The following is a 27,279-nucleotide window of genomic DNA, read 5'->3' on the forward strand; positions in this document are numbered from 1 at the left end:
CCATTTCTCTGTGCTCAGCGCTAAAAATGCTCGGAAAGAACAGTTCACGACCCAGCTGGCCAGGTTAGAGTTATGACTACGCTGGCTCGTCAAAACTTTTTTTTATCATTACTAGCACAGCGGGCACCACATGGTTCATGTCATGAATGTTCCCTTATCTTACGCATATAATACGGCACAAAACGTATGTAGAGCCAAGCCAGGCACATGCATGCCAAAAAGTGGCCGTTAGCGAGTGGAAAGGCATGCATATGTACTGGGAGCCCCGGAACTAACGCAGACGTTCTAGCATGTTCGCGACTGTTTAGTCAGAAAGCTAGACAGGTCTGCTTGTCGTTATGCTGACTTGGCACCAAGCCGTCGAGGCTGCCGGCTGTTTGTCTTCGTTTGTTGCTAATTATACGAGCTTGAAAGATGGCCGTATTCCCGGTGCACTTGTTTAACTGCCTGCCAAGTGAAGGGCCGAGGCAGGAGGACAGTGCGGACCGTCAGGTGCGTGGCCTGGCATACATGACGAGAACATACTGCTCTCGCTCCTTGAACTATTAGACACCGTCACGACCTTTGAACTACAAGCCAAGGTAACGCTCTACGTGACGCCAGCGGGCAAAAACAGTGTTCCACAGTCGCCGTCATGGCTACGAGTGGCACGCTGGCTAACACTCGCAGGATTACACAGACAGAAATACGAAATAAAGTGAATGGGAAATCGACCGCCAGTATAGATCAATTGGTAGTGCATCGGATGCGTTATCAGGATGTTGCGGGTTCGGCCTTTACAAGCGACAAGTTGATTTTCAACCCCTTTAATACATTTCCGTTTATCTGGTAATTACTACGCTACAGCTAAAAAACTACAAATGTTCCCTACGCCTCCGTTGGCTTGATTCCCTGCTGGTTTAACTAGGTTGTGTTCAACAAAGAAACGAGCCCTTAATTCATTCAATTTCGGAACAGTAATAGTTACTCTTCCGCAATTACATTTCCACCATAGCTGGAAGTGGCTACCAGGGTGCCCTACATCGAACTTTTTCACAATGCCCTACTTTTATTCATTTTCACGAAAAGAAAAGGTCAGTTATCAAAATTTTCCTGCCAGTCCACGTACCCGGAAATATATGTGTGCATTTTATCTTCCTTTACGAGTGCTTTTGCTTGCCGTATCGGAATGGCAGACAGTGCTGCCTGTGACCATTGCGACAGCGATGAAGACATTGAACACATTCCTCTGTTTTCGTCCTCCCTACAGTTCCCAGAGACAGACCCTTCCAGCTGTGTTAGCCCGCCTCGACGACCAGCTGCTTTCCGAGCACTCAATCTCGGAATGCTGAAACGTACGATCCTCACATCAGAGAGCGACCAAGACGCTGGAGTTTCTACCAACAACCAGCCTCGTTGAACGACTATGACACTTCCGTGTTTGCTCGCGTGTGTGTGTGTGTTATATTTCTACCTCTCTCTCCCTCTCTTTCTTTCTTTCATTCTTTCCTTTTATACCGTTTTGTATCTCGTTATTCCGCAGCATAAAATAGCAAACTTGATATTTATCTTGCGATTAACCTCTCCGCCCATCACTTATTTCGCTCTCTCTCTCTCTCTCTGCAAATCAAAAACTCTTTCTAAATTCAGTAAACAAGATACGTGGCTGTGACAGCACGTTAGCATTACTGCCATATTCCATCACAGGGCGCTAATGTTATAGCAACAGAAAGACTATTGATGGTGTACGTGTGCCACCGGTGATGCAAGAAAGGTTTTAATTATTTTAGGGCTAAAGTATGTTTTACTTGCAGAGGCAAACAGTGGCCACTACTGTTTGCAACAACAGTTAAGAATTTGCAACAAACCCGTACAGTAAATCTTCAGCCAAGTGATGTTATAACAGCGTGAGTCTTGCTTGCTTCGTGCAACATATGCAATTCAGCAACTCCTCGGATCATTCGTTGTTGCGTGTCTGTACCTCTACATTGTTCTAATATGCATTCTGCACTTTTACGAAGAGTAAAGCACATGGGGTACTCATTGACAAAGCGCCAGTCTTTCGGCACGTGAATTTGAATTATCTTTTGCGTGTTAGTTTATGAATGACACCGGAACAGGTTAGATTTATGCATACAAAAGTATACTACAGGACAGACAAGCGTGTACAAAGAAGATCACGCCAGCCAGCACACATATAAACAAAGTGATATCCCTGTTATAAGCAAGGAAACAAACGTTAAAACAAAACGACATTTGCATGACTGAGTGGGTGTTTCGGCGCTCCCTTCACGGAAAGTTACTCGCAGCCAAAATGGAACGGAAATAAAAAGAAACAAAGCAAGAGCAGTAAAATTTAATTTGTCCTTGACTACTCTGTTCAATGTATATAAAAAAACGGCGTGCAGCTCAATTAAATTATATCTCTTTGATCGAGGCACACGCGATTGAGACTAGTGCATGTCAGAGAGATATAGGAGACTCGGTTCGCTAGATATCGGTCACCCATGAGGTCAAATAAGCAAACAAACAGACATCCATAACAACAGCCGTATACGCTTCCAGCCTATAGTCATAGGTGTCAAGGGAACGTGGTAATGCAGCGCTCATTCTTTTTCATGGCTAGGGGGTTTACATGCAAGTAAAAAGCCCTACAACCAACCGGGCATCAAGTTTCTCGGCGTGTGAAAAGTTGCACGTGAACAATGACTCGAATTACATTATTAAAATGATATACACTCCCCGTACAGCAAAGGCGTGTACAGCGTGCGAACACAGCGGGTGATGTTACGATCCTCGGCCGGCACTTACAGAAAAGTTCACGCACTTATACAATTGAGTTTTGCGACACAAGCACTCCTTTACGCGAGTGCTTCGCGTGTGCTCACGAGGCAAGGAAAAGTGTTGTGACCCGTCATGTACTTTGTGTGAACCGTAACGCGAGAACGCATATTTCCGCAGTTGCCCGCAGAGAAGTGACCTCCGTGCGCAGCGTTAGGGAGCCCGGTATCTCGCAGACGCAGGAGTTGCAGCCGTACGTGCAGATCTACAAACTTTAATGGCCGCATACCGGACAGAGTAAACGGCGAAAAGAAAAACGTGTTTACACGGGCTCACCAAACTGGCAGCATGTATCTTTCTGGAGTCAGGCCACTGAACAAAGAAATCCGAGAGCCTGGAAGGTTGCCACTGTTTTGTCGAGAATAATAACAGGCTGGGCAAGGTTTCTAGCATTGTGCGTGACGTAATGGATATTGCCTCATCCGGTGTGGTCAAGTGAGATACGTGAGCAATACTGTAGACGAAAGACATATTTTGAAAGTTCCGTATTGTTTTTTCACCATGTCAGCTCGCGTGTACTCCCGGAGTCTGTGGCCGGTATGCGTGACATTTGAATAATTTGCATATGACGTTGCTGTTTATTCATTGCCTCGTAAATACTGAATAAAAATAAAAACATTTGTTGTCACTCACAAAATCATGATTCATACTGAAGTTCCGGAGCCCACAAAGTTTCTGTTCACGATGCAGCGGGCATAGTACCGTTGCCGTACATTTGATTTGAATCCGTAGCAGTTCGCGTAGAGGATGAGTATGCAGATTGCATTGGTAAGTAGTGACTTGTATGCAGCGCAACCTGTATTAGTACGTAGTGATCCGAATACCGAGTATTATGACGCAGAGCCTGTACCGTTTTCAGCGAAGTGCTCCTGTGTGCCGTGGACAACACCGACAGGCTCCGCGTCCTCTTCGACATCACCGTCTTCGACCCGCTCTTCTAGGTCAACGCCTTCCGCAGCTTCTTCGTCGCCGATGAGCACATCACGTGGGATGAGGGCGAAAGAAACAAACAAACAAAGGGCAAACACCGTCAGACCGGAGGTTATAGACATATCCAAAGAAGATGATGAGGACGATATAGCGAGGTCTCGGGTGCTCTGCAGGTGATGAGGAGATGCTTTAGCTTATTGCGCTCGCAGAAGCCACGTGACAAGAATTGTCAAAGCGATGAAGGCAGAACGGGAATGCGATGAAGAGGAAGCGAATGTCGTGGACATGAACCACATGAGCGGATCGACGTCGGACAGGCGGTACAGGATATGAAGGGCAGTGAGGCACATAGCGAGGAGACACATTACGGACACATGAGAAAGCGATGATGGACGAGGCAACAGATGCACTGGACCGTCTGGGTCATCGCAGGTTCTCTATGCGATGAATTCATACACAAATAGCGATAAGCCTTGGGGCACGGATAGTCAAAACACAGACAGAGAAGGGGCGGACAAACGTAAAGCTTGCGGGGAGTTGAAAAAGAAAACACATCTCTCGTGGCACATTTTCTCGACGTTTGACATTGGTTCTTTTCGAAAACGAGGCCAGAGTAAGGTTCTATTCCTGCTTTAGTTGTACATTAATGTGCAGTTCTGGGCAGCGCGGCCACTGCAATTTACACACAAAGGAACGTAGACTTCATTCTTCAACTTGGTAATCACTGATACCACCGAAAATGTTTATACTGTATGTACTTGCGCGTTTCTGCGCTTACCAGCCGACTCATCATCTCTGTTGGCAGCGCCTTGCACATACACAGGTAGTGTATTTGTATCGATGCTGACTGTAGCGACTCAAACAGGCAACAACGCTGTGTACTCATGGACGCATCGCTACGGAACACATTTCGGCCGCCAGACAAACTTGTTCGGAATTACAGTGGAGGAATTACAGCGAAGAGGCATGTGCAGGCTGTTTCACACTTAGGGGAAAACACGGAGCGCATCGCAAGGCGCTTCACGTTTTCCCCTAAGCGTGAAACAGCCTGTACATACATGTTCCCCGGCTAGTATCGAAGCTTTTGTACAAGGAGCCAGGTCTCATTTTTAGAAAGGGGGACAACAACTTTTAGAAAGTTGTAGCTTCGCTACAACTATATGGGCAGGAAAGCTTCCCAAATTTGAAGCTAACTTCTCTTTTTCGTCTTCCTCATAAAAAACGCCTATTAGAGTGTATGTTATTGTATTCTTTGATAACACGATACCGACGATGATAGAGAACGTTGGGGAGACACTGATGGAAGTACTATAACAGGATAAGACAGCAACACAGGGGCATATGCTACTGCGTGAAGCAACAAGAAAATATAGACGATAAACACATGGAAAGCGGAACTTGGGTGTACACGGAAGAATGTGCAGGTGGTTAAAGCAACGATGAATAGAAAGGGGAAAAAAGAAAAAAAATGTTGGACAGCAGGACACGGGACGACAACTTGCAGGCTGCTTTGTCGGAAAAGCAAGTGGACTACCAAACAACGTGGTACAAGAAATAAGGCATGTTTATCAGCAGATCATGTATTCTATATTACTGCTTATGATTAAAGAAGAAAAAAGAAAACCGCTGGGGCGGCTTATAGTAACTATGACGCTGCTAATCACGGGAGTGTATTTGATTCTTGGCAAAGGTGACCTTATTTCAGTGGGGGATAAATGAAAAAACTACCATATATTTAGATTTGAGTGCCCGTTAAAGTACCTCACGTGCTCAAAATTAATTCGTAGTGTATCACTAGGACATGTATCACGAGAACATAGCGGTTTCGGCAAGTAAAACTCCAGGTATTAAGTTTAATTTTTAATAAGCAATATTTCGGCGGTTCTATATAAGTTTAGTTGTTTCCCGTGTGAATCATATAAGGACTAGTTTGCATCAGCAAGTGTTAATCTTATCTTTACAACATAGCTGAATTTACAGCGGCGTATACCTGTACGTTGAAAACGAAAAAAACTTGGGAAGGATAGACTTCTTAATAATCTTCGTATGATGCATATGTTTTAATTTTGCGCCAAATAGCATTAGACGCCTAGATTTTGCTGGTACGATATGCAGCAGCAGAACACGCTGGCTGCTGGCCGCTGAAATAGTGGGCGTTGTAAGACAAAGCTGTCACCCGATTCAGCGATGAAAGAGAATGCCCTTATATTTCATTTTTGAATTAATGTGACGTCTGAGGAAGTTTATTGAGGATTAACACAATGAGAAGTTAGGCGTAGTTTACCATAACGTATCGCTAAGAAAGTGCTACAAAAACTACTTGAGAAATTGCATGAGTGGAAGTATCGCTGGCTCAAGTTCATAAGGGTTCAATAATGCATGTCGCTGGGCGAGCTATCTCCAAAGGGTTATCTACAAAGAATATCCTTTCTATTTGTACAGCCAGCTGGGACACATTTTTTACAAAAGCGAATTTATCAGGTTAGACATCTTTGTTTTCTAGACGGAGGAGGTGGATAAGGATGAAACAAAGGTAGGGAGGTTAACCTGAGCTGAGTTCTCTATAGAGAACAAATCAACCTGGTTTAGTATTTGTTTAGTACAAATGCTGTAGTATTTGTACTAAACAAGTTATAAGATCGACATTGTACCAGTCTCGCGGACCTTTCACACACGAGTGAAAATACCATCACAATAATAAATCTTTCTACAGAATAAAGTGTCAGCCGTACTTTGAGCTGTACGACGCCTTCGATGCATTCAAAACAGTGAATAGGGCGCGAAACACATTTACATTTCGTAATACCTTTCGTTTATTACATTTGCAATTGAGGGGAAAGTAATTTGCTGCAGTGAACAGCTAACCGCGGGCTCACTTGCACTACACCCGCTTGGAAACGGCACTCTAACTATAAACTCAGCATGGAAACAACGAAAGTGGCTTGTGTACTCCCCTGGGACAGCGCTCTGTTCGAACTCTTGTTTCCTCATACTCTTTCGCGCTGTTTCACATTCGATATGTGCAGTGCTCGTCAAGCGTTAACGATTTCGCCAGTTTTGAGTTTTATGCGTTTGTAACATGGGCCTGATTAATTATACTCGAAAACACACACTTGGGACTGTACACCATGTTCAGAAAGCGGAGATATCGGGCAATTAAGCATAGTAAATTCTTGCAATTAAAGGGGCCCTGAAACACTTTTCCAAGTAACCGTCGAATGGCTTCACTAAAGGAGCTAATTGCCTCACGAATCGACCGCCTCAAAAATGTTTAGAATCCGTCAAGTACGAGCGGAGTTAGAGATTTGTCGCACGCTGTAATTGCGTTCTCTCTTCACGTCCCGACGAGCGCGCTGGGAGCTAAGCAGGGAGGGAAGGCACAGGGGAAAGAAGTTACGTCGCCCGCGCGTCATGACCTTGAGCACTTATTCCTTTTTTTTTTCTTCTTCGAACGCGTGGCTTAGTTTCAGTGTGATCGCGAGCGCGCGGGCACGTGGCGGCCTCTTGCGGCGGCCCCAGTAACTATGCAGCTCACGATGCTCAAATCAGCCAATGGTCGTGTATTTGGGTATATGGCGCGGTCATTTGGGTATATGGCATAATCTGTAGAAAGAAGAGGGAACGATTTCTAGCTGACAGAATTATTTGTAAATTCCAGGCCACGTGCTGCGCTGTAATATTTGGCTCGCGTGTTCTCAGGAGCCTCGACTACCGATCGGCAGCATTTCTGACCATGTTCAAAAAGTGTTGCAGGGCTCCTTTAATCCTAAAGCTCATTCACACCAGTGATACGCAGCGGTACCACGGTCAAGTTAGTCGCGAAGTGGCCTGGGGCACGTAGTCGCAAATGGGCTATTTGTTCAAAAAATTACTGTTTTGGCTCAGTCGCCCATTATGACGTAATATTTCAGCCGCGCGCCACGCATTCGCGATGCTTGCGAACCAGGGGCGTAGCCAAGGGGGGGGGGGGTTCAAAGTCCCCCCCCCCGAAATTTTTCAATTTTGCTTGCGTATATATACACGCACACATACAAACGCACGTACGAACATACATAAAGTATGGTTGAACCCCCCCCCCTGAAAAAAATTTCTGGCTACGCCCCTGTTGCGAACCAATCACATGCGCCTGCACCGTACGTTTGGTTGTTTTACGAGGCAATCGGTGGTGCAAGAAGACGCGAACGGCACCAATCGTGACGCATTTCGGTGTGGCAACGGGCAGGCCACACCGTATAATTCAGAGTGATAATAATAATTGTTCGGGTTTTACGTCCCAAAGCCACGATATGATTATGGGGGATGCCGTAATGTTGGGCCCCAGAAATCGCCTCCACCGAAAGTGCGGAGGCCACGGCCGGGATTCGATCCCGCGACCTTCCGGTAAGCAGTGTATAATTCAGAAGGGCAAACTGTTGAACTAATAAGTCGGATTTCTTAACCGCAAAAAAAAAAATAATGGACAAGATACAAGTACAGTGATCCGTTTTTCTCTGTTCCTTGTGCCTTGTCCATTTCAGTCGCTCGCAGTTAAATAACAAGCCACGCCAGCCTCAATGACAGCATTGGTCCCAGTGAGTCGCTTCTTGGTCGCAAATCGCAATCGTTCGCACCCGATAGCCAGGTGCGAATAAGCCCTGAAAGGCGTTACTGTCTGTTCAAGCTTCACTTTGCGAGCATTGCCCTTACAAGCTGCACTCTAAAAATAGATCGACTAAAAAAAAATCACCGCATCGTACATTTGAGCACGTGATGTGGGACTGCCCCCACATACCCAAGGAACTCAAGGCGCAAATCATCCCAAGACAAGGGTTTTATTCCGCCATCAGAAGTACGGATCGTCACCGTCAGCTTCGGGCAATCCAAGGGGCCCACGATGCCGCAGGCAGGTACTCCCTGCCTGTTCCAACGTGGGAGCGGCCCGCAGGGGCGTCGGGGTAAAACCCGGCTCTCCTCCCTCGGTGTACAATAAAGTTATCTATCTATCCACTAATGTGAATCATGACGAGTGGCGAAGCACTGGGTATCGTGCCGGTATGTCACCGTACGTGGGAAACGGAAGTGAAGGTGAGTGGGAGGGGGCGAGCTCCGCTGTTTCCTCAGTCTCAGCACCACTAGTGCGTAGCTACCCGAATATTTTCACTCGATCTTTTCTTAGAGTGTACCCACCACCAACACTCTGGTTCACTTGCAAGATGGCATAGAGAGTGAGAGAGTGAGTGGTTACCGTATCGGTTGTACGCCTCCCGTGTGCCGTACACCGTGCCGGCGGGGAAAACGGCCAGGTTGTGTCCCGTGCGGCAAAACAGCTGCTTGACGGGCCCCAGGTGGTCGGGCAGGTTGTCGTCCCGGCCGCCCAGAAAGGCGGGTCGGAAGCGAGCCATGTTGCTCCAGATGGCGCTCGCCTCGCCCACCAGCCGAGACGGGGACCAGCGCGAGCCACACGCACGGGACGAGTTCGAGCCATCGGGCACGCCGCCGTCGCTGGCCGCCGTCGCATCGCCCGTCGACGGTTCGGTCGAAGCCTCACGCGCCAGCTCAGCCTCCTGCGTGTCGAGTGCAGAGAATGTACGTCAGCGTACATTCGAAACACATTGTGTACATCTTAAATACAGGGCCAAAATTAAGACACGCGCGTGTATATGCGTGCGTCATTTAGAAACCACCAATGAAACCTACAGACAAATAAGCCAAGGAAAGCATAGATGACGTTATTTGTTGTTTTTAACTGTAGTTTAATGATTATGACACAAATTGAAAGGAAGTAAAGTGAACAAAAAAGCACCTATTCTCTCGTTGGAATCTGAACCCACAACCTTCGAATTACGCGTCCAATGCTGTACCAATTGATCTACGATGGAGGGCGCTCCCTCGTCCACTTTGTTGGGTGGCTATGTGCGTTTAATCCCTGGGAGTGTTAGCCAGCGCCACTCGTATCCAAGGCGGCGAGTGTGAAACACTCTTTTTGCCAGAGGTCATCACGTGGCGCGTGATCTTTGTACGAGGTGTCAGCTGACCAATAAACCCTCGAAGGCTAGCTAGGGCACCAAGTCTGCAAGAAACGAGCCCTTCAAAGATTTCCCCTTCTTTCGTACTGTGTCATTTAGACGGAAAGAATAAGCGCTAAAGATTGACGAGCACAAAAAGGAGAACAGACAAAGGACTCAATTTTGTGCTCGTCAATTTTTAGCGCTTATTCATTCAGTATTCATGGATAACCAACTAGCCCAACAGTCTGTTCTGCTAATGTGTCATTTAGGTCGTTTGTGTAGGCAACAGTGGCAAAGATTGCTTTATTACATAGCAGGTACTGGTATTATTCGTCCAAGGGCTTTCAGCTTGTCAATGTCCGTAAAGGCTTCATAATAGACTCGTCGTTCAGAATGAATCAATATCCAATTTATATGTCTTCGTTGTAGTTTTGTATGATATTTTTACGTTCTAATCTACTTCGCTGCTGCTTTCTTCTTCTTATTTTAGCCATGAAAGTAGTGCTGTTCAGGTGCTATCCATTGTCAGCTAGTAAACATCGCCATTTTGTATCGATTCCTCTATTTCCCAAAATTACATAACGCAGTTCAATGAAACACGTGGCATTCAAGTGCCCTCTGAGCAGCGAGATCACATCGTTCAAAACTAGCGAACGCAGGGATTCTAGTTTACTTAAATATGCCTGCTCATGGCAATGAAAGTAAGATATCAAAATTTCGCACGAGGAGTTGCGCGCACGCTTTATATAAATAAAGGCGCGTGCGCACGGGAGCGCCGATGAGCAGATAAGGAGCGCGCTCCATCCATCACGTGCCCTTCGCCGAAAGTGAGAGGTCCCTGGGAAACTTGCCAGACAGCCAATGTGTCTCTGTCTTTTGCCGGTTTGCTCTCCATCGCAGGAGACAAAATCTATAATATTCCAGGAGGTCGCACGCTTAACTTTGAAGTGTGCGCTTAGTCTTGATATACGGCATAAGTTCGTAGTACTTAAACACTGCACTGAGGTTCTCCAACCTTTCTCTTAGGGGGCATGGCTTTACTCTTGAGTCATAATTTCCTATCCAGCAGTTCTCTTTAAAGCGCCTTTGTTTAGACTGGGCCGTCAACGGCTGCATATGTGAGTCTTTCTTTTTCGAAGTTTTCCCAATGGCACACACAATTAGATATACAAGTGGAGGCCGGTTTCCGCGATATACACCAACAGTACTTCATGGTTGGACTCATAGAGCCACGAATCATAGTCCGGTAATCTCGTTGGATGAAGGCCCACTGCTTTCAGGTAATGCCGTCGTTTTGGTTAAGGCCAGGGCATGTCCATAACAAGTGCTTCACTGCTCGTAAACCTGCTGCCAAGAGCCTATAGACGTTCAGTGTCGTGCAGATATTTTAACAGAAGACGTGAGCCTTCCTTGCGCACAAGTCTCGGCCCTTCGGGGAATATTTTTTGTCGCACACACGCGTTTGTAAATTATATTGTTTGTAGGTTCATCAAGTAAAATTTTCCTTTCGACAACGAAGAGCTGGCTGGAGTAAACGAAGTGCCCAAGTCGTCAATACTCTGTATCACTCTTAATCAGGTCCTGGTTAAATACTGGTTAAATGCTGGTTATGTCCAGGAAACAAGACGAAAAAGGTCAGGTTTCCTGGCTATATCTAGCACTTTAAGCGGGACCTGATTAAGAATGTAACGCTTTCCGAGTGCTTGTCACGCGAGACTTGCTCCGAGTGAGCAGGGCTCCTCATTTGACATCACATGACAAGAACTTTATTTCAGTCCTGAGGAACTCAGCTCAAGAGAGCTGGAGTAAGATATGCAAGCATTTTATGACAGCTGGGAAAACTAGAAATAAGATGAAAATCATGGATAAAAAAACTCGTTCAGAGTACAACAAGAAACTGTAAAAGCATTACTACCCTAATAAGCACCTAATGCCAATGAAAAGCCGCAAGAAGTGAAAGGTGATCACAGATGTTGGTTGGCTTCTGACGGGCATTGAAGCATCCGGTGTGTACCATAACACGGACCACTTTGTACGGCAGGCACAGTCCAGTGCTAATCGTTTTCAACCCATAAGTTCAGCCGGGATCTAATATGCCGAGATATCGGACATCAAGCTCTCGGATCCAATGCTTATATTTTCAGTAACTGTTTTCTGTTGTACACTTTCTATTGGGTGCACATTCTTATAAGGGTGCATTTGTGAGGTGTTCGAACTATTAGTTAGATTAGACGACAGAATGGTCTTTCTGGGCTGTGGATATGAGAAGCGGTGGGTACTCGATCCCTGGACCTCACAGTCAGTAGAAAGCTGCAGCCAGGCAAATTTAAGGCAGGTCTTAGAATGCAGCTCTTGACACTGCATTGAAGGCCGTCGTATTGGTTAACATGGCTATAAAACAAAGGGTCGTGCCCAAGGCGGGTCGACAATGGGCACTGTCTGCCGCTATCGACGTATTAATCGCACTGCGCTCTCATAGTCACTGGTCGTCGATCTCGGAAAGTCGAGGACGAAAAAAGGTCATAAAGGCAGTAAAGGTTCACGAAACTGAAGGCAGAGGCAAGGACGAGAACAGAGTTGAAGCCGATATCAGTTCCTGTCTTGCCAGCGCCGAAAAATCCAGCGCAGCTAGTTTTTGTTTCCTTTTCACCTTTACGATTCACACGTGCATGTCACATGATCAATAAGAAAGTGGCACGGACGAGTTACATTTTAGAAGGAGATAGAAATAAATAATCCAGGGCTAGCTAACGTTATCACACTACACAGATAACGCAGTGGCGTCCGCGACATAGTTGGGTGCAAGCTAACTAACGCCACAAGCCAATTGTAGCAACTCATCTCACGGATTCTCACCCTTTCTATAACGCCATTTTGTATTGCCAAATATATGCTAAAGTGTTTTGAAGTTAGTGATGAATTGGTGTTGTTGGAGGGGCCTTACACTACAACGACATCCGCGCCCTTTCGTAAGGGAAGCACTCAATGAAACCTCAACGCAATCGAATGCTGCTCGTGCACGAACGTTGCGGCCACACGTTTACTATAAGGTCTTCATGTGGTAGTAAACGAGTGGTGTGTATTCTCGCAACGTGATTTGACTACGATGTGCAATCAGATAAGCGCTTAACCGGCTGACGATCCCAATTGAGTGAGAACCAATAAAAGCGAGGAAACCACGCGTGAGATGCACAGGCGCCGCGCAGAAGTCTCACGCGCCATCTCATGCTACAAAAGTCAGGTCACGTACACGCGTGGAGCCAAATTATACGAGTAGTTACGACTAAACGAGCTCATTAATTACATTAAAGGGTATATATATAGTTGAAAAACTCGGCAATGGATAGGGGCAAATAAGAGGCCTGACGTTTTAAGCGACGTCCCTTTTGAATCGCTAAGCAGTTCACATGGCCGCTTATTTGACAACACTCGGCACTGATTTTTATTACGCGCGTTCGTGTCCAGTTCTGCAAATGATAAAAAAAAACAAGTATCGAAGGCCAGGAAGAGAGAACGTTTGAACAGGAATTTAGAAACATCGAAATGCCAGCAGCAAAGTAAGTAAAACAGCACATCGTCTTTATAGGAAACAAAATACCGCAGCTGAAGCAAATCGTAAAATACAAGCGCCCCGACTTGGTATCTTCGTGAAACCCAGCAGGCCGGCATACATGCTCCCTCCTGCCCTCCCTCCTTCATCTCAGCTCCCTCGTGCCAGTTATTTATTTATTTTCGTCCTTTAAATATTTGCGTTTCAAGGAAACGGCGGCAGATTCGACCACAGAAACAGCCGTGGGTGTTCGGCCTTCTCCGAAATTTATTGAGAGCCACGCTATCTTCTCTTTGCTGGGCAGTCTCGAAATACGTGTCCTATAAAGATTGCATGATACGCAGAAAACGTGGCATCGGGAATACGTATTGGCCGGGAACGGTCGGCTTGGGTAACTTGCGATGAGATCGCAGCTACTTTGAAACGGAGGGTGGGGGGTCGTCGTGTCAAACGCAGCATTTATGTTACTAAGCGGTGAGCTGAACGAATGTCAGCGATGAAACACTCACATTTACTCGGCTGCAAGCTGCGGAGCTTCACTGGCATCTAGTATAGCCCCTCGCATATACGGTACAGTGATATAACCAGACGTCTAGCTCGAGTTAACCTTGTGCGAGACTCCGAACAATAAGTAAAAATTACAGAGCCTTTATTGCAGTCGTCGTCCAATGCATTGACACCAGGATCTACAAAATACCTGCCTGATATTTACCTCTAGCGTAACTACGGTGTAAGGAGTATTTCTCTCACACCGTGACCGTAACTGTGTGTTGCTGTTGTCCATTATTCTAATAAGTGATCGGTAACATTTATATTTTAAAAACACTATATTCAGCTTTCATTTTTCCGGAGAAACAATAATTGATGGCGACAGGAGAGGATCCAGGATTTGCTTAAGACTGGCTGTTCTTACTTTTCGTATGGTGTTGATGATTGTGATAACTGCACGGTTGGTTACGATGAAAAATAACATTAATAAGCAAGGAAGGACTTCATCAACTTGTCACGTGTCGCACATTCCACGGAACTGCCCCCATAGTTTTTTATTTGGATACCCTAAGGGCCCGGAGGGCATTATATAGGGGGCGATAAATTGGAAGTGAAAGATACAGTCACAATTCAGGCTTACTGTAATTGAAAAAGTAATACTATCAATGCAATGCGAAAACGTAAAGATGTTAATTCAGGCATACAGGAAAAAAAGAAGTATAAATACAATGCAAACCACATGATATACAAATGTCAGGCATACAGGAAAAAGAGAAATATTATAAATACAAAGCAGACAATATGATTTACAAACATCAATAGCGTTGGGATGATGATATTTGTAAATAATGTGGTCTGCTTTGTATTTATAATATTTCACTTTTCCTGCATGCCTTCAAGGAGACGGGGAAGGGGCAGGACAGCTGGTCCTTGGATCCGCGAATGAACAGCGCTGAAATCGAATGCTAACTTTGTCTTTACAATGTTTGAAACGGCGGTGACAATTAAATTAGTGTGATTCCACAATATTGTATTTTCGCGCATTTGTTTCTCTCCTGTTTTTTTTTTCCCAGGAATATACTATAGTTGCCGGAGTATAAGCTCGCGGTTATTTTCAAATACAGTATAATTACCTTGCTGGTGTTATTTTTCCGTGGAATACACTTTTAACCAGCCACCGGCCGACAGAGAGCATTATAGTACTGGGAACCCAAAGTGTTGGGTACCCCATAACCAGAAAACCAGCTCGCGAACCGGAGGACCGAGTACACAAAAGAACCCAAAGCTTAGGGGCCTCTGTACTAATACTCTCTGCCGTTACCATAGGCCTGCTCAGGGTTCCCCATTAGGGGCTGCCAAGTTTCACCCCCCCCCTCCCCGCCTGTTCGTTAGTAGAGTCCGAAAGAAAACGCCCCCCTCTTCGTTAGTCAAAAAGCATACGTAGCTATAATCCTGCGCATGCAAAAATGACGTGAAAGGGCTGACCGAGCAAAGTAGAGTTACTGTATAAAGGTAGCATACACAGTAACTCTAGAGCAAAGGTTTGGGTCAGTCGCCCTGCCCCCGTGTGCACGCCTATGACCGTGACCAATATCTCTGACGTCACCGAAATCAGACGATGGAGAATTTCAAGATTGCGTCGCCACCTTCCATTCGTTTTCGGATCTTTCCATGGCTGAAATGGTTTCATAATTCAAAAAGCGTAATTTCTTACCTTAAATTGAGGTTCTTTTCTTGCGTTCACTGGCAATCAACACAACTTAAGAACGCGCCACTGCCAAACGTATATATTACAGTCGTAAATCTAAAGAAGGTCCACTTTATATTAGCATCATTAATGATTAACTTATTTATTTCTTGCCGTACAGGAAAGACAACTCGAAGGCCGAGCTACTCTTCAGCTTTTAGTCAGTAGCCATGCATAACGAAACGCTTATGTACGCTATAAGAAAAAAAAAAGTCCTTTGACTCCTTTTGGGGAGTCTTGATTTGCCACGTATATGACTCTCCTTAAAGAGGCACGTCAACTCTCTGTGCAGGTCACTGTACTCTCTCCGGAGAGTCGTGTGACCCACAAGAGAGTATAAACGTGTCTCTTTAAAGAGAGTCATATACGTGGCAAGTCAAGACTCCCCGAAAGGAGTCAAAAGACTTCTTTTTTTTTTTTAAAGTGTATAAGAGAACAGAGCACCGGCAGACACATGGCTATGTTCTTTACCGTAATCTTGAGAGCTCCTCGCCCATCAAGACAATCAGGAAGCTCTTCGTCACGCAGAGGGCGCGGCAGATGTTCTACGCATTGCTTCTGTGCATTATTTCCCTTATCGTGTTTTATCACTTCTCAATGTTCCTTGTCGTATCGACAAGCAATGGCTCTCAGGTGTCACCACCTCGAGGGATAAGAGGAGCTTTTCCGAACTGCACGAAGGGTTACATAAACGGTGTACGAAACAAGGAACTTGGCAGCATACGTGGAGCGAGATAACAAATGTGCAAGACTATGGTAACATCGTGCAGCAGATATTTTCCTTCTGATATAAGAAATAGAACGAATCAGAACAATCTGCGACAGACTGCTCGCTAAAGCAGACTACAAACAATAAAACAGTTACGCTAACACGAATTTATAACGCCTTGTCGAGCCTGATTGCCTCTATCCGGCCCACGGAAGCTAGAAGATTTGGACAAGAACACTTGTACTCGTCTCTTCGTGGAAATACTGAGTCCGGCAGGGCCCCTTGTTCGACACTTTCTCCTCACATTGCTTATTTTATGCAGCTTGCCTTGCAAACAATCTTGATTTTATACAAAAGTTCGTGCGGTCACAAAAGAAAGAAAGCTTTTGGAGACATTCCAATGTCTACATTACCCATGTGAGAACAAGACCTGGTGTCTTGAACTTTACCGTAAATAAATACATACTCGCTAGAGTGTTATGATTTCCAGGTATTCTGCTTTAAAAAAAAAGCAATTTAGACCACTGTTCAGGTCGTGTCTCCATCTACGAATATACCATTTCACAGTAGTCACGTTCACTCTGACTACAGCTGAATATAAGTTTTGCACTCCCTCCGAGATCTGCCTGCGGCTGCCTTTCGGTTGAAAACTAGTTACCTCTCGCTGTCGACTTTGCGCAGTATGACCCATGAAAAACATCGACTCGCTCTACAACTGCTGCAGCCCGCGAACGCTACGACCCGGTTCGACATACTTAAATCGGGGGCAGCGGTCTCCGTGAAGCTCAGCAGCAACCTCCAGGGGCGATCAGCCATCTGCCATCCCCCAGCGAGATCCCAATGCGGCATCTACTACTGCCCGGTTACAAGCATAAATGCAAATACGACATCGAACACCGGAATGTTGATCGATCACGTTAACGATACTTTCCCTCTTGCTGGACGTGATGGCCAGCTCAGCGGCTGTCTCACTGTAGCGGCCGAAGCACCCCGTCAGCCGGTTCAACTAATGAACGTGCACCAGAAAGCGATATCCCCCTAATGTGATCGATCAAGGATACTCCGATTGGAGGGAAAGGAAGGTCCCGTGTACGGGTCAGTGAACCACGAAGCGCCTTCTCGATCAAGCCTCCCTCGCCCATCAACTTCGGCGCAGCGCGTTTGCTCCGCACGGCAGCCAGGCCGCGTTAGGTTGAGTTTACCTTTAGAGAGGCGAAGTCGCAAGCGTGGAGGAGGATCACGACGGAGAAGAGCAGCAGTGTCGGCAAACGAAGCTCGACGTCCGGTCGGCCACAGCTCATCACTAGCGCGCGCTGAGGAGACCATGACCGCTGCGGTAGCCGTTAGACACCGCCGCACGTGCGCTCTTGCCGGCTTCTCATCACCGACGACGCTTCCCATGCAGAGATCTCGGACCGCCGGCGTGGCCGGGTGGCGCTTGTTTCGTTTTCCCCTTGCCGACTACGACTTCAACGACGACGCCTGCAGCCGCTGCCTACCTGCCTGGAGTGCGACCGTTCGGGGCGGAGGAAGCGAAGGTCAGTCGTGGCAGCCGGTGTACGCCTCCGTTGATACGGCGACCATAAAGCGACGTGGTAAGGAGTCTCGGAAGAGGGAAGTGCTCTCTTCAAGCCGCCGCAATTATCCACGCTTCGTGAAATGCCCGTGAGCCGCGGCTTCGTGGACAATCTAGTTGGGCATCGCTCGGTAAACACCGGTGAGCACCCTACCCCGCCCCTCCCCCCGACTGCCTCCCCTTCCCCTGCGGCACCCGTGTGTGTGAGCGTGACACCCTTCGCGGCGTCCGCTGGGGTGCCTGGGGAAACCGTCCGCTCCTGTCTCACGTTCTCGGAGACGGCGCCCCGCTACAATGCGATTATCCATGGGCGGCGACGGCGTTGCACCCTCGGCCGGTACACGTCCAGGAGCCGGTAGTGTCGGCGTTCACCGTGCATCTCGTCCAAACGACTCCCAACTTGTTCCCCCGATTTTCCACGTTGCCGCCGCTTGCCACCGCCATTGAAGAACGCGAAGCGGTTGTGTGCAGTCGCAATTACGAGGAGGAGAAAGGAAGATGGCGTAGAGAGAGAAGAAAGTTGTTGGGAGAAATGAAAGTGCGTGTGTGTGTGCGTGTAGACGCTATCCGCCCAGGGCTCCTTCTCGCCGTCGCCTTATATATTCGATAGCGATCGGACACGTCTCCCCGTTCGAGAAAAAGCCTATCCTGTCGGTTGCCGTGGCTTCCAGGGCAGGAGCCCCGCCGTCTGTGCTCAGGGAGAGAGCGGTAGCATTTGGATGACTCGGGCTGCGCCCAGGCGCCCGCTCGTATCGCGCGCGTTGCGCGATGCGCGCGTTGGCTGCGTACTGAGAAGTGCCGCCCTGGCGCTACGACGGGTGCCCGCGGATCACGTAGCGGAGCGCGTGCGCCGCTCGTTCTATTTAATTACGTGCAGCACTGCGGAAACTACACCGTCCGCTAGAGCGGTCAGCCCTGCACGGTGGAGAGTGGTCGGGAGTTTCCACTCAAATGATGCTTCATATTTGAGATTGTTGTACGTTGTACTTCTATGGTACACTCGATACACTTCGCAAGCAGCGTCGAGAGCGTGAACCACCATCTGCATGACGTTAAAGCGCGTGTCGGGCGCCTCAACGCTCCGTAGCTACAGTTGTAGCCGGACTAATTTAGGCTACATGTCATTCGCTGACTTGAACATATATATCAGGGCTGCGCGAATAAAAAAAGAAGACTGTGGCTTTCTTCTCCCGTGTTTTTTTCGCACAGCCCGGCTATGTGTGTTCAAAAATGCACTAACTAGCCCAAACAAGAGCCTTATTGCTTCGCTGACGTATGTCATGGCTCACTGGAAGGGATTTACACATTCCGCCGCCATACAAACAAAGATGTCACCAGCTTCGTCCGGGGAAAGTACACACAACTCGCGACAGCTGAAGTGTGCGCCACGGATGACGCGAACGTGCAGCTAGCACGGCGATGCGCTTCGGTATTCCTTTCGCTCTCGATCGGCTGATACGAGCCTAACCGCGTACGCACCAGTGCACCGTTTTAACGAAACGGAGCGTGGCAGTCGAACGCCGTGTGAGAGAAGCGCGGCCGCTTGACGAGTCCGTGAGTAGAATTGGAATCAAGTATCTCGTGACCGATTCTGCAGCCGCCGTTCTATACGAGGCATGCAGCGCGCGCCTATATGTGTGTATACTATACTTAGATAAACGCGCACTTTTGTCCAGGATCCAGCGCAACTGTGAGGTAAGGCGGCGCGCAGGCGACTGTGGAACGCTCCGGATAATGAAGTGGCGGAACGTGAACGGCTCCAGCGACCGTCTAACCGGCAAATGCTACGAGTGGGTGCTGCCGTTTATCGGCACCGTCGATCGGGCACGAGGCCCTGGAAACATGAAACGTAGCGTCTGCTTCTTTGTATATTGACTTTCCTCAAGACAAGCCATTCGACGCGGTAAGGATATAAGCTTCAACAGAATTCAGCCATTGCGAACAACGCGGTTTGATTATGTATGTGAGCAAGGCGAATCAATGACCGGACCATCGTTTCTCTGAGGGCTTAAGCGTCGTATATCTTCCTGAGGATATCGCGCTTATATGTCACATATGGAGGCTTGTAGGCCACCCAGAAGATAAACGACGTTTTTATGCCCGGTATAATTTAACTGGCATCGTGTACACACACAATAAAGCGCATGCAGCAACACTTTCCATTGTGACCCTTAAGGCAAATTTTCCGCTCATACAAATATAGAACGCACTCGGTGAGCAAGTAAACACCTATATATATGCGGCACGCAGCAAGTCGAGAACGGAAGGCCCTCGGGCCATTTGGCCTGCTCGCAGGGGTGCGCGCGTCTGTGCCATACACTTCCTCGATCCGTATCCCGCGCATGCGACCCAGGCACCTACGAGTCCGTATTGCGTGTTCTATTGATTACCCATAGTGATAAGATGACACCACAAACCATAAAAGTGGGAGCGTATAGGCTTTAGTCTGCTGGAGTGTTCCGTCCGGTTGTAGTACACGCGATGATGAATTCGATTTGTAGCTTCCATTTGCAGCTTATTTTCATAAAAACGGAGTGCAAAATAATAACAAAGGAAAAGAAAAAGAGAAAGAAAGATGCTTATACTCTTATATACAGAAGCGCTTAAAATAATCCAGGATAGTCTGCCTTGGTGCTACAGTTTGTAGCTTCCATTTGCAGCTTATTTTCATAAAACCGGAGTGCAAAATAATAACAAAGGAAAAGAAAAAGAGAAAGAAAGATGCTTATACCCTTATATACAGAAGCGCTTAAAATAATCCAGGATAGTCTGCCTTGGTGCTACAGTGGTTGCGGTGCTCGGCTGCTGACCCGAAAGTCGCGGGTTCGGTCCCGCCCACGGCTGTTCCAATTTTGGTGAAGGCGAAATGTTAGAGACCCGTCGACTGTGCGATTTCAATGCATCTTAAAGAACATCAGATGGTTGAAATTTCCGGAGCCCTCCATTACGGCGTGCTTCATAATCATATCATGGTTTTGGCACGTAAAACCCCACATATTACCATTATAAGAATCCAGGGTCGTCAATGTAATTTCATAGCCATCTACAGTGGGGTTGCGGCAGCTTACTGCGCAGCTTTAGAACGCAATAAGTACACGTCAATTACTTACACTTTCGGTCCACCGATGCTGCAGACAACGATACAAGCAGTGTACACGTCGACACTGCGGCAACAAATCCTTGATTTACTTTATACTTTTCATTTTTCTCTTGCCGTTCACTCAGCTCTTATTACTTTAATAATCTTTGACTCCGTATTCCTCTAGAAGTTTTCGGGAAGGAACTACGCTTCGCTTTTTTTGTTCGAGAAAGGAGGACGTTCGTTGTGATATTCTTTTTCTTAGCATGGGCAATGCGTCTTTCAGAGCTCGCACATTGTTCAAGAAGTCCTGTCCTTATCTGGCCACCACCCACCCTTATGTCGTCCCCCACAGGCGTGCATCGACGTGTGTTTCCTGCTTCCACATTCATTGCGCGTACAAAAGGTCTTTCGGAGGATCGATCCGGGGCGGTGTCCCCGGGTTTGTGCGTCTGAGGAGCGGACGCCCGGATGGCAGGCTTCGAGCACGAATCGCAGCTCAATGAATAACGGACAGAACCGGGTACGGAGCGTATCTAGGGCACGTATACTGGCGCTCACTGTATGGCAACAAGAGAAGGAAGGGCACGATGCGACGCGTACTCCTGGCGCCATGTTCAGTTCAATCGCAGTGTGTATACATTTGTGTACGGGATTTCTTTTCGCCATTCGTGACCACTGATGGCAAAGAAAACCCAACAGACACTAAGCTTTTGGGGAATATGACCCCGTCCATACTCAATTTATATGAATTTACCTCGCAGTGGGGTGGATATTGTTAAACACGATCACTTTTGGGGAGACACAGACAAGCATATCATGTCCGACAGGCCGTTAGCGATAGCCACAGCGAAAGAATAACATTTTTTTGTAAATGTCCTGGAATGCTGACTGATAATAAGTAAAATTGTGTTACGTACTTAGTCGATGATTTACTCATTTTTGTGCAAAAAATACAACATGAGCGACAGCGCAATAGCATATGTATACAGAGCGATCCACCCTATCACCTTTCTTGCAATGAAGTGTCAAAATTATTGATAATTACACACGTCATAATTCTCACCTGAAGGCGCTGTAATGATATACAGAGGCGGCCCTGAAGGGCGCTGGCCACCTGTGCTGATGCACCGGGGGCACCGTTAATTTAATTACTCCTCAGGTCAACCAGACTCAATCGGAACTTGAGCGTAAAAACAAACCAATACTGATGAGGCTCTCAAGACTCTATACGTCGTTTTCTCACGAGCACCCATCCGTGTATATTTGGTGTTGCTGGGTGCATTACCACTGGTGGGGCAGAATTGAAACGACTGCATTTAATGGTTGTGTAGCGTATTAGTATTGTACTTGACAGTTAAGATAAGGAACCACTCTGGAAGGTGTGCTGAATGCATCAATAACAGTTGGCTTTAGTAAAAATCGTGATTTTAAGAAGAAGGTGTTTAAATGTAGTAGGGTATTGAAGAACACAAAGAGTGGAAATCAATGGAAGAAAAGCATATGTAATCATTTTCGCGAATCTGTAATTCTGCTCTACTCATACAAATGCTCGAGGCACAATTGTGCTCGTTGAGGCTAAGAATTACATTAGATCGATAAAAGAACCACGCGATAATATTAGTTTATGTCGGTCTAATGTTATCCCACATTTTAAAAAAATTGGCGAAACTTGCACTAAGCCGCGCAAGGCTTGACTCAGCGAAAGTGGACGATCTGAAGACTAATCCGGTTGCTTGTAGGTTGTTTCTATAGGCCCTAGCTATATAGGTGATGAGGGTTGTTTCTAGGTCGTTGCTAGGCTTTAGCTAGGTGATGCTAGGTTGTTTCTACGTTGATTCTCAGCGCAGATATGTTCGAGTTAAACAAGACAGTCACAGACAGGACACAGATGTCCAAACTCCAGAGACAGAAACTCGCGCTGAAACCAAGCGTTCGCATCTCACAGTCGACACGAATGTCGAACTGTTGCCTTCGTCTTTTGTAGTGGACCAGAGGTAAGTAGTGGGATTTACCCAATTTCTGTGGCACATACCCGTTTATGATGATGACAGTTTCGTGATACGAGATACAAGGAACGATTTGCTAAACGGCTGCGCTGTTAAATAGATTAAATCCTAAATTGTATTAGGAGCTATAAAAAGCTTTCTTAGCTCTCCTGGAGATCCCCGCATTGATTCTATAAGTACTTGTTACTCTTCCCTAATCGCCAGTGTAGGGTAGCCAACCAAAAGTTTTTCTGGTTAACTTCCCTGCCTTCTCCTTATCTATTTCCTTCGGGCGCTTCAGATTTCAGCTGCCGCAAGGACTCGTGCACAATACAATACGTGCACAACCCCAAAGGTTTTGAAATATTCTCGTAAACAGTGACGCCATACATTTGTAGAATTCAACAAAAATTAGCTTGCATTATTCCTGACCAATGATATTACTTTGTGGGGTAGAGTTATTCTTTTATAGTTTGTTTTTTTTCACGGTATACTTCAGGCTAAAGTTTTGCCCATCTTTCAGCTCCGTATCCGATCTATCGCGAAATGAGGCTCGAAGGAAAATAAATTTTAAACTATCATAGAAGCAATTATGAATGATTCAGTAACGTGAAAGACGAGTGATAAGAATAAAATGAGCAGCAGTGCGAATAGCCCTGCGCCGAACGCGGAAGCATCTTCGAACTGGATGAGACAAAAAATACATATTGTAAGCGCATTTTACGTACTTCATCGTTCTCACTTGTACATAACCATCATCATCGCTATTTTGCTTCGTGTTTTGAGCCGAGGCAGACACTGCGAAATAAACGGGTCTGCTGGTCTGCTGGCCTTGTCTGGGCCAGTCGTCCTGCGTCTTGCAGAGTATGAACAGAAACGCGATCCTCCCTTTCTTTACTTCTTTGTCCGAATCGTCTCTCCCTGACCTACCTACGCTTCAGCACGGCTTCCACGCCGCTTCCCACGCCATCAGAAGCTCTCACAAAATTCTCTGTCAACCAAAGAATTGGTTGCGGTGGGGGAAAAAGGGTATTCACCCTTTCTCAGACAAAGGCGGTTCAAGCCAGTGCAGCCGGGGCTCTTCAAAAAAAAAAAAAAAACGGCTCGATACGGGAGCAAGTCAAGACTCGTCCCCCAAACCGGCGTTGGGCGCCGTTTGAGAAGCACAGACGTCTTTGCAGAGTGGGGTAATAGACACGACGACGCTTGACTGCGGCGAAACACCATGACGACAGATCTTTAACTAACTGCCGCCATTTACTCCCTGGTATGCAGAGCGGAGACCCGCGAAACGTTCCCACGCACCTATGCAAAAAGAACACCGGCGCCAGCAGTTAGCCGTTAGGCCTGCCCACCGCGAATTTTTCCTGCTTGTGACACTTCTCCGTTTGTTGTTTATGTCTTTCCCGGCGGTCCCCTCTCTCCGCACCACAGCCGAAGTAGAGTTTACTCCAAGGTCCTTCGAGTACACTCAAGCTGAGACGTCGTTCTTCATCGTAATCGCTCCTGTCCTCTCTACCCGTCGTTGTCGCGGCTTCCTACCTCCATGAAATCGGGTTCTGCCCTCTTGGTTCTGCCTCGTCCGAGGTTCGATTGTAGCGTCCCTCTACTATAGTTCATACTTTCTTTCCTTTTCTTTTTTTCTGTGTGTGTGTGAAAAGCAAACTTCGGAATCCACGGAAACGAGTTTTCTTGTTTGTTGTTTATTTGTGACGGTGGAGGGAGCTGTGTATAAAATGCCTTTTTTTCTTTATGTACTCAAGTAGGCTTAGCCGGTGGGAGCTGTATGAAGGAGGAGCTAAAGCACTGCTCTTTGTCCTCTATTAGCCCTCGCGGTGGGGACGACTAAGTGACCGGTCGAGAGTACTTGAAAGCTGAAGTCGTTTCAGTGATGAGGTCCTTTGAAGATCTTCAGTCCATAGGAAAAAGAGGATCACCTGTTTGCGAACATGGCGACGATATTTCGGCATTCATTCTACATCGCTTCAGCTTGTTGTCACCTCAAATATTATTCCGTCTGAATTATTACTTTAAAAATTCAGGAGCCCTTGCCTTAACAAAAAAATGGAGGAAAGAGGCTTGGCGTGTGTTACTTTCTTCGTGCACGTACTACTTTCTTTCTTTCTTTCGCAACACTTCAGTCGCTACAGGCAACAAAACGGTCATGCGTTCATACCCAGGCAACAATGAAAATCGGCAACGTGAAATGACAAGGCTTCGATGAAAGGTGGGATTGCCATATCAAAAACAGCTGATTGCCGAGCCCGACGATTGGGTATCTCGCTACTGCGGACTGTCGCAGATTTTTCCCACATAGGCCACTATTTAGGTATGACCAAGAATCGGGTGAATAAGAGAAAAAAATTGTGTATTGAAATATGCGCTCGAGGCCAGCTCGTGAAAATCCTACTAAACAATTAATGGGAATAATTTCTGGGGTTTTGCACGCCAAAACCACGACATTATTACGAGGCACGCCGTAGCGGGGCGCTCCACAAACTTCGACCACCGGGTTTTTTTTTATTTTAAGTGAACTAAAATCGCACGGTATACACGGGCCTCTAGCATTTCGCCTCCATCAAAATGCGACGGCCGCACCGGGATCGAACCCGCGCCTTTCGGGTCAGCAGCCGAGCCCCGTAACCACTGTGCCACCGCAGCGGTTAGCGTACCATACAATCATTCATGATTACTGAATGTTCATTATCCTTTTTTGAAAGAATATAGACAGTGCAAGAGATAAATTATCGTAAATTTATATGAACCCTACATGGGCCGCCAGACTGTTTTATTTCCAATTTCTTGACACCGACGTTTCACGTGTGACTTAGCCCCGGTGTACACTTAGAAATAAAATACCGTAACGTTGGCTTTTTTTCATGGTATTTCATTTACTGTTTTCTGTTATGCTCGGAATTTCACCGGGTAACCACGTAGCAACTATATATTTGCAAAGGACTAAGGTGTGTTGCTCAAGTTTATTTCACTTGCTTTCGTGCCGTGAATGACATCCGCTCCATACCAAAACGCATAGCTCGAGGAGCTCCGTATCAGCCGAGCTCAAGAAGCACTCGAAAAAAATTGCACCATTTCCCGCTAGAGGGGACCATGAGGCGATGCGAAGCCGGAGCACTTGCACGATCGCGTTCCGTTGGTGTTCGTTGGGCATGCTACCGACCTCGCGTCGTGGAACGCGAAGAGGATTACAAGAGGATTACGCGTATGCGGGGCGTTGCGCAGGAGAGAATTTCGGCATGTCTAGCCCGCGTTTCAGAGGAAGAGTGGACAGGGGGATGGGAGAGAGGAAGTGGAGAGGGGAGGGGCAAGGGAGTGGGGAGAGGGTAAGTGAAGAGGGGGAAAGAGGAGAGGGGAGATGGGAAGTGGAGAGGGGATGACAGAGGGGATGTGGAGAGGGTGAGTGGAGAGGGTATGCGCATGCGCAGTAAGGGTGGTCACGCCGCACACCACCACCACCACCACCACCGGATTGAACTCCGCCATAAGATACTTCGCATGTAAAATATTTTCTTGAACATTTCCGCTTGCACACCTGAGTCACGCTGATAGCGCAGGAGGTATGTCCTGTGTCTATTTCCCATGAGCTCGCAACCCTTGCGTCTGATTCGCGCCTGACATGTTATACATTTGTGAGCAACACTGAGACATAATAAAATATGGTTAGATTCGATTCGGTGTAATTTGATTTCCAAGAGGGGGGGGGGGGGGTATCGGAAGCTGTTAGTAGCAGGAAGCTTCCGTCTGCAGCTTGACCTTGCCCAAAATTAGATGTAAGGCTTGGTTGGTGTTACTCCAGAGCACACATTGCATGATAAGTGAACATACATATATTGTGTGGTTTGATAGACACTATTTGCAGCTCAACATTAATTGTAAACCTTAGCGATGTCAAAGATTTCAATGTGAAAAACGCAGACAAATATTCGAAGGTGACAAAACGAACGAAGAGTACAATAAAGTGGTGTGCTGGGCCAGCTGGTGCAGCATATTGTAGATTGTATGAGCGGAAAACAGCCGGAATAAAAGGAAAGAACTGTCTGTCCTGTCAAGTTCTTTCGTTCTATTCCTGCTGTTTTCCGCTCTAATCTACAATACGAACGAAGAGTGATCGCAACGTCATTTATTTATTTATTTATTTACATTACCCTCAGGGCACATAAAGGCGTTACAGAGGGGGTGGGTAATATACCAAAAAATGTAGTAAAAATGAAAAAATGAAAAAATGTAGTAAAAATGAAAAAATGAAAAAATGTATCAAAATGAAAGCCCGTAACCGTAGCGCATGTCTTTTGGACGAAACGGAAAATACAACGGCAAGGTTAAGAACAAAAGCAGAGAGCTAATGAAAATTACAAGCGTATTGTAGTAATCGCCCATTTGCAATTT

At 46.8% G+C, this 27,279-nt stretch overlaps 1 protein-coding gene across 6 annotated transcripts in view; it reads right to left on the reverse strand.

The window, feature by feature from the left end:
• The window catches only part of LOC119393390 (fibroblast growth factor 1), a 49,312-nt gene that overhangs the window by 10,610 nt on the left and 11,423 nt on the right, over window positions 1–27,279 (reverse strand). For 2 of the 6 annotated variants that reach the window (XM_037660367.2, XM_037660369.2), the window contains exons 2-3: window positions 8,975–9,293; window positions 3,671–3,781 (exon numbers count right to left, since the gene is read on the reverse strand). In XM_037660367.2, the coding sequence (XP_037516295.1) occupies window positions 3,671–3,781; window positions 8,975–9,293 (430 nt within the window). The remainder of the gene's footprint in view (window positions 1–3,670; window positions 3,782–8,974; window positions 9,294–27,279) is intronic. The other 4 variants (XM_037660370.2, XM_037660371.2, XM_037660372.2 and 1 more) reach the window with 2 other exon arrangements.

Source organism: Rhipicephalus sanguineus, chromosome 5, assembly GCF_013339695.2.
Source record: "Rhipicephalus sanguineus isolate Rsan-2018 chromosome 5, BIME_Rsan_1.4, whole genome shotgun sequence".
NCBI classification, from domain to species: domain Eukaryota; kingdom Metazoa; phylum Arthropoda; class Arachnida; order Ixodida; family Ixodidae; genus Rhipicephalus; species Rhipicephalus sanguineus.